At 41.7% G+C, this 7942-nt stretch overlaps 1 protein-coding gene across 1 annotated transcript; it reads left to right on the top strand.

Annotated features, from left to right (window-relative positions):
- The first annotated feature begins 1412 nt into the window (after positions 1-1412).
- LOC120855783 (histone H3.3A-like) lies at positions 1413-2437 on the top strand. Its single transcript, XM_040230529.1, has one exon. The coding sequence runs from the start codon at positions 1498-1500 to the stop codon at positions 1906-1908; it is 411 nt and encodes a 136-aa protein (XP_040086463.1). The 5' UTR covers positions 1413-1497; the 3' UTR covers positions 1909-2437.
- The last annotated feature ends 5505 nt before the right edge of the window (positions 2438-7942 follow it).

The raw sequence follows: 7942 nt of genomic DNA, 5'->3' as shown, positions 1-7942 counted from the left end.
GCAGTCCAAAGGACTCTCAACAGTCTTCTCCAACACCAGAGTTCAAAAGCATCAATTCTTCGGTGCTCAGCCTTCTTCACAGTCCAACTCTCACATCCATACATGACTACTGGAAAAACCATAGCCTTGACTAGACGGACCTTTGTTGGCAAAGTAATGTCTCTGCTTTTGAATATGCTATCTAAGTTGGTCATAACTTTCCTTCCAAGGAGTAAGCGTCTTTTAATTTCATGGCTGCAATCACCATCTGCAGTGATTTTGGAGCTCCCCAAAATAAAGTCTGTCACTGTTTCCACTGTTTCCCCATCTATTTACCATGAAGTGATGGGACCAGATGCCATGATCTTAGTTTTCTGAATATTGAGCTTTAAGCCAACTTTTTCACTCTCCTCTTTCACTTTCATTGAGAGGCTTTTTAGTTCCTCTTCACTTTCTGCCATAAGGGTGGTATCATCTGCATATCTGAGGTTATTGATATTTCTCCCAGCAATCTTGATTCCAGCTTGTGTTTCTTCCAGCCCAGTGTTTCTCATGAGGTACTCTGCATATTAGTTAAATAAGCAGGGTGACAATATACAGCCTTGATGTACTCCTTTTCCTATTTGGAACCAGTCTGTTCCATGTCCAGTTCTAACTGTTGCTTCCTGACCTGCATATAGGTTTCTCAAGAGGCTGGTCCAGTGGTCTGGTATTCCCATCTCTTTCAGAATTTTCCACAGTTTATTGGGATCCACACAGTCAAAGGCTTTGGCATAGTCAAGAAAGCAGAAATAGATGTTTCTCTGGAACTCTCCTGCTTTTTCCATGATCCAGTGGATGTTGGCAATTTGATCTCTGGTTCCTCTGCCTTTTCTAAAACCAGCTTGAACATCTGGAAGTTCCCGGTTCACGTATTGCTGAAGCCTGGCTTGGAGAATTTTGAGCATTACTTTACTAGCGTGTGAGTTGAGTGCAATTGTGCAGTAGTTTGAGCATTCTTTGGCATTGCCTTTCTCTGGGATTGGAATGAAAACTGACCTTTTCCAGTCCTGTGGCCACTGCTGAGTTTTCCAAATTTGCTGGCATATTGAGTGCAGCACTTTGACAGCATCATCTTTCAGGATTTGAAAGAGCTCAACTGGAATTCCATCCACTAGCTTTGTTCATAGTGATGCTTCCTATGCCCACTTGACTTCACATTCCAGGATGTCTGGCTCTAGGTGAGTGATCACACCATCGTGACTATCTGGGTTGTGAAGATCTTTTTTGTACAGTTCTTCTGTATATTTTTGCCACCTCAATATCTTCTGCTTCTCTTACAAGAATAACCCCCCAATAAATCTCCCAAGCAATAAGTGCACAAAGATGTGCACAACCTATGTGAAGAACTCTATAAAAGCTAGGAGGGGTGTTCGCAGCCGCCGCCACGCCGCCGTCGCTCTCCAACGCCAGCGCCGCCTCTAGCTCGCCGAGCTCCAGCCGAAGGAGAAGGGGGGTAAGTAAGGAGGTCTCTATACCATGGCTCGTACAAAGCAGACTGCCCGCAAATCGACCGGTGGTAAAGCACCGAGGAAGCAACTCGCTACAAAAGCCACTCGCAAGAGTGCGCCCTCTACTGGAGGGGTGAAGAAACCTCATCGTTACAGGCCCGGTACTGTGGCACTCCGTGAAATTAGACGTTATCAGAAGTCCACTGAACTTCTGATTCGCAAACTTCCCTTCCAGCGTCTGGTGCGGGAAATTGCTCAGGACTTCAAAACAGATCTGCGCTTCCAGAGTGCAGCTATTGGTGCTTTGCAGGAGGCAAGTGAGGCCTATCTGGTTGGCCTTTTTGAAGACACCAACCTGTGTGCTATCCATGCCAAACGTGTAACAATTATGCCAAAAGACATCCAGCTAGCACGCCGCATACGTGGAGAACGTGCTTAAGAATCCACTATGATGGGAAACATTTCATTCTTTAAAAAAAAAAAAAAATTCTCTTCTTCCTGTTATTGGTAGTTCTGAACGTTAGATATTTTTTTTCCATGGGGTCAAAAGGTACCTAAGTATATGATTGCAAGTGGAAAATAGGGGACAGAAATCAGGTATTGGCAGTTTTTCCATTTTCATTTGTGTGTGAATTTTTAATATAAATGCGGGGACATAAAGCATTAATGAAAGTCAAAATGTTTCAGTGAACAAGTTTCAGCAGTTCAACTTTATAACAATTATAAATAAACCTGTTAAATTTTTCTGGACAATGCCAGCATTTGGATTTTTTTAAAACAAGTAAATTTCTTATTGACTGCAACTAAATGGTGTTTGTAGCATTTTTATCATGCAGTAGATTCCATCCATTCACTATACTTTTCTAACTGAGTTGTCCTACATGCAAGCACATGTTTTTAACGTTGTCTGTCTTCTGTGCTGTTCCTGTAAGTTTGCTATTAAAATACATTAAACTATAAAAAAAAAATAAAAATAAAAAATAAATAAATAAATAAAAGCTAGGAGGGAGCTAAAACACTTCAAATGCAAAGAAGGCTGTGCTGCCTATGTTCCAATTTAGAAAGGTTCAACACTAAAGAGATGGAACTAGCAATACCAGGTGTTAGGCAATGGTGGGATTGGAACCCTCACCCATGCTGGAGGGAATGTAAGATGGTGTGGCCACCCTAGGAAACTAACAATTTTTTAAAAAGTTAAAAATATATTTACCATATGGCTCACAGTTCCACTTCTAAGTATCCTACCCCAGAGAAATGAAAACATACACTTAGACAAAGACAGTGCACACAGCCCCATCAGCTGTTCGATGAATGAACAAACTGTGGTATGTCCATACTACGGGGTGTGCTTAGTCGCTCAGTCATGTCCAACTCTTTGCGACCCCACGGACTCCCACCAGGCTCCTTTGTCCAGGGGTTCCCCAAGCAAGAATACTGGAGTGGGTTGCCATTTCCTTCTCCAAGGGATCTTCCCAACCCAGGGATCGAACCCAAGTTTCCTGCATTGCAGGCGGATTCTTTACCATCTGAGCCAATGCACATAAAAGGAACAGAGATGAATCTCAAAAGCATTATGCTAAGGGAAAGACAGATGCAAAAGACCACATATTGTATGATTCCATTCATATGCAATGTCCAGAAAAGGAAACTATAGACAGAGAACACCGGTTGGTTGCTGCCTGGACCTGAGGGGGAGGAACAGGAAATGGCTGCAGATGGGCACAGAGAAATCTTCTTGGGTGATGAAAAGTTTCTCAAATACGTAAAGATGGCGGCACAACTCCAAATTCACTAGACGTCATTGTAATGTACACTTAAAATGAGTGATTTTTATTGTATAAAAAAATAAAGCCAGTAAGACTTCCCTGGTTGGTACAGTGGATAAGAATCTGCCTGCCGATGAAAGGGCCATGGGTTCAGTCCCTGGACAGGGAAGATTCTACATGCTGCAGAGCAACGAAGCCTGCGCACTGCAACTACTGAGCCCACGGGCAGCAGCTACCAAGCCGAGAGCCTAGAGGCTGTGCTCTGCAACAAAGAGAAACCACTGCAGCGAGAAGCCCTGGCATGTAAAGAATAGCCCCCACTCACTACAACTAGAGAAAGCCTGTGTGCAGCAGCAAAGATTCAGCCAAAAATAAACCGATAAATTTTAAAAATAAAAATGCCATTAAAAAGAAGTGAAAAAATTAACTTCATAAATTTAACAGAGACTAACACGATCTCAATACAAATATCTGACAGGGATATACGTACATGTCTCTATATATATGTTTGTGCATATTTTTTAAACTAGACAAGCTGATTCTAAAGTTGATGAAATTTTAAACAACAACCAGAAATTTTCTGAAAAGAACAATGAAGAAAAACTAACCCTAATAGATAGTAAATCAGATTATACTGCAATAATTAAAACAATTTCATACTAACAAATATACATGGATATATATTTATACATATGTATAACAAATCAATGGCACAGAAGAAAATGCCAAATACACATAATACATTCAAGAATTTATTATACCACTAAAGACTTCAAAGCCAGAGGTGGGGTAGGCACTCTCTAGTTATTGGTATTAGAACAACTGGGTAGCATATGGGGAAAACATTGTTAGGACCCTCTATGTTATTCCTTCCACCAAAATGAATTCTGAATAGAAGATTTAAACACAAAAAGTTAAATAGTAAAAGTACTAGAAGAAATTTTTTAAACCATCTCTTGTTAGGAAAGTCCTCTCTAAGCATGACTCAAAACCCAGAAATCCCATTTTTACACAAACTAATAAAAAGTTTTAAAAGTCTGCAGGGCCAGCCCCAAAGGATTATCCTCTCCCTGTCACGTGCTATGTACTCAGTCATGTCTGACTCTTTGTGACCCCGTGGACTGTAGCCCTCCAGGCTCCTCTGTCCCTGGGATTCTCCATGCAAGAGTACTGGAGTGGGTTGCCATGCCCTCCTCCAGGGGATCGTCCCGACATAGGGATTGAACCCGTGTCTCTTACATCTCCTATATTGTAGGAGGATTCTTTACCCACTCAGCCTCCTGGGAAGCCCTCCCCCTCTCATAAACAACTCTAAAACTAAGCAGAATATACAAAACAATTGCTTGTACAAATTGGGCAGTGCAGCACAGAGCTGCAATCCTTGAGAGAAGGGAAGTTCCTGAGATGAAATCTCACCACAGCTTTCTTCAGAAAAAGGAGCACTTTTCAGATTGCTGAGTGAGGATGTATAGCTTACATAGAAGCAGCAGTCTGGCTAACTAGAGGAAAGGGAGATCAGAGTTCAAGGATGCTAAGGTATTTTGGACTTGTGTGACAAGGCACAGGAGGGGAAGGAGTCACACAGAAATCTGCAAGGAGGATCCTTAGATCCTTGACCAAATCCTAAACTGCACAGGCACACAATGAGACCCTATGAGGTGTAATGGAAAACCCACTCTAACAAAGCTGAAAACCAAGCCTTGATAGGGTCAAAGGTGATCAGCCAGCCAGTGATTTAACTGTCTGTAAGAACAAAATTCAATATTCTTTAGAGAAATAATATATCTGGAAGTTTTACATGTTATCCACAAAGCTCAGCATACAATTCAAATTACTAGCCCTGTGAAACAGGAGCACACTGCTAATAAAAGTAGATCCATGTATGACCCAGATGTTGGAATTAGCAGATATATATAGGTGTGATAGGATTTTTAAATGTGTTAAAGAATCTAGAAGTAAAACAAGACAATGGGTGAAAATTTAAAAAGAGAAAATGGAAATTCAAAGAACCAAACAGAAGTTTTAGAAATGAAATATAAAAAATGTTGGAAATGAAAAATCCACTGAATGGATTTAATAGCAGACTGGACACAACCCAAGAAAAGAATCAGTGACTAAGGACTGGTAAGTAGTAATTATCCAACAGAAGCACAGAAATAAACAAGAATTAAAAATAAAATCACAAGAGAAAAGAGAAAGAAAGAAAGAATTCTAAGCAATGTAACTGGAGTCCTAAAAGGAGAAGAGAGAGAGAAAATAGGGCAGAAGAATATCTTAAGATAGAGTGTTGTTCAGTCGCTCAGCCGTGTCTGACCCTTTGCCACCCCATGGACTGCAGCACCCCAGGCTTCCCTGTCTTTCACCATCTCCCGGAGCTTGCTCAAACTCATGTCCATTGAGTCAGTGATGCCATCCACCAGGCTTCCCTGTTGGCTCAGACGGTAAAAATTTGCCTGCAATGCAGGGGACCCAGGTTCTATCTCTGGGTCTGGAAGATCCCCTAGAGAAGGGAATGGCTACTCAATCCAGTATTTTGGTGCTTCTCGAGTAGCTCAAACGGTAAAAGACAACAGACAGTAATTTATTAAGGTTGACTGAAGATCTCAAAACAGATTCAAGAAGCTTAGCAAATCCCAAACAGGATTAATACAAAGACCACACCTAAGCACATGAAACTAATGGAAATTAAAGAAAAAGAGAAAATCTCAAAGGCAGCTAAAGGATGAATAAATTACATTCATGGGAATAACAGCAATAGTAACAGATGAATTCATTAGAAGCAGTAAAAGGCAGAAGAAAATGGAATGACACTATCAATTGAATATTTTATATCCAACAACAGCATCTGTCAAAATGAAGGCAAAATAAAGAACACTTCATGCAAAGATGAGAGAATTTGTCACTACCACATCCTTGGTGCAAGAGATATTAAAAGAAGTTGTTCAGGGACTTCCCTGATGGTCCAGTGGCTAAGACTCCATGTTCCCAATGCAGGGGCCCAGGTTAGATCCCTGGTCAGGGAACCAGATCACACATGCCGCAGCTAAGAAGTTCACATGCCACAGTGAAGATCCCTCATGCTTGCAACTGAGACCTAGTACAGCCAAATAAACAAATTTTTAAAAATCTAAAAAAAGAAAAAGTTGTTCATGCCTAAAGAAAAATGATCCTATGTGGAAGCCCAAATCTACAGAATAGAATGAGAAACAATCCAAAGAACTAATTTTCACAAATGTTTTTCTCCCACTCATCTGAACTGGGAAAGGAAAGGATGAGAAATTTTTACCCTGTTCTCTCAACTGGGTACTACAGAGAGATCTGGAAGAGTGGACTTTGGTAAGAATTTTTATCCTCCACTGGCTTCTGCCAGTTCACTCAGCATCCCATCTTCAGGCTCCAGGGCAAGAAGAGCATCCCAGAGGGTCCCATCTAAGTCACCAGGAACTGAAGGGGAGAAAACTATAATTTCCCCCCCTAGCCTTCTGAGTTCTTGGTTGAGACCTCTGTAATAAAAGGCAGAGGCATTTCCTTGGTGGTCCAGTAGTTAAGAATCTGTCTTGCAATGCAGGGGATGCGGGTTTGATCCCTGGTTGGGGAACTAAGATCCCGTGTGCCTCAGGGCAACTAAGCCCACGGGCCGCAACACAAGATCCAACACAGCCAAATAAATAAATATTTTTTAAAAAGACAGATTAACAACAGAAAAATGAATAGAGATTTATTAACATATCCACCTCATGTAAACGGGAGATATTGAGGGGGAAAATGAGTTAACACTCAAAGTGGCCTGAATTACCAGCTTAAATACTATCAACTAAAGACAAAAGAAAGATGTGATGAAATCAGCTGTGGGGAGGTTACGAGCATAATTAACAAGGGGAAGAGAGGGAGACACCTTTACAAATAGAGATTTCCTTTAAAAATGTAAATTCCCTTTACAAAAGGGTAACTTCTGCTCTGTTTTAAAAGCTTCTCATGTATCTGCCATTATCTCAAAATAATCTTATGTCGAAGAAACATTATTTGGGGTGGCATATTCTGTTACCCTTCCCTACTTTTGGGCCTTCCCTGGTGGCTCAGATGGTAGAGACTCAGCCTGCAATGCAGGAGACCCTGGTTAGATCCCTGGGTTGGGAAAATCCCTGGAGAAGGGAACGGCAACCCCCTCCAGTATTCTTGCCTGGAGAATTCTATGAACAGAGAGGAGCCTGGTGGGATACAGTCCGTGGGGTTGAAGAGAGTCAGGCACGACTGAGTGCGTAACATTTTCAGTACTTTTGGATGGAATAATTAAAAACTAAGAAATAGGCCTTTTTTAAAAAATGAGGAATACCAAATACTATACCATCTTTTCCTCAACTTCCAGGAATGTTTCTGTTTCCTAGCAGCCAGGCCCAGCTCTGAGATTCTTGCAGTTTCATTAGGTTTTCAGTTCAGTTCAGTGGCTCAGTTGTGTCTGACTCTTTGCGACCCCATGAATCGCAGCACACCAGGCCTCCCTGTCCATCACCAACTCCCGGAGTTCACTCAGACTCACGTCCATCGAGTCACTGATGCCATCCAGCCATCTCATCCTCGGTCGTCCCCTTCTCCTCCTGCCCCCAATCCCTCCCAGCATCAAAGTCTTTTCCAATGAGTCAACTCTTCGCATGAGGTGGCCAAAGTACTGGAGTTTCAGCTTTAGCATCATTCCTTCCATCCCAGGGC

The sequence above is a fragment of the Oryx dammah genome, unplaced genomic scaffold (genome assembly GCF_014754425.2).
Source record: "Oryx dammah isolate SB20612 unplaced genomic scaffold, SCBI_Odam_1.1 HiC_scaffold_2, whole genome shotgun sequence".
NCBI lineage: Eukaryota > Metazoa > Chordata > Mammalia > Artiodactyla > Bovidae > Oryx > Oryx dammah.
This window is presented reverse-complemented; position numbering and strand designations above follow the sequence as displayed.

What these genes read in the sequence shown, in the direction of transcription:
- LOC120855783 (XM_040230529.1), top strand. Translation starts at nt 1,498, where the DNA reads ATGGCTCGTACAAAGCAGACTGCCCGCAAATCGACCGGTGGTAAAGCA.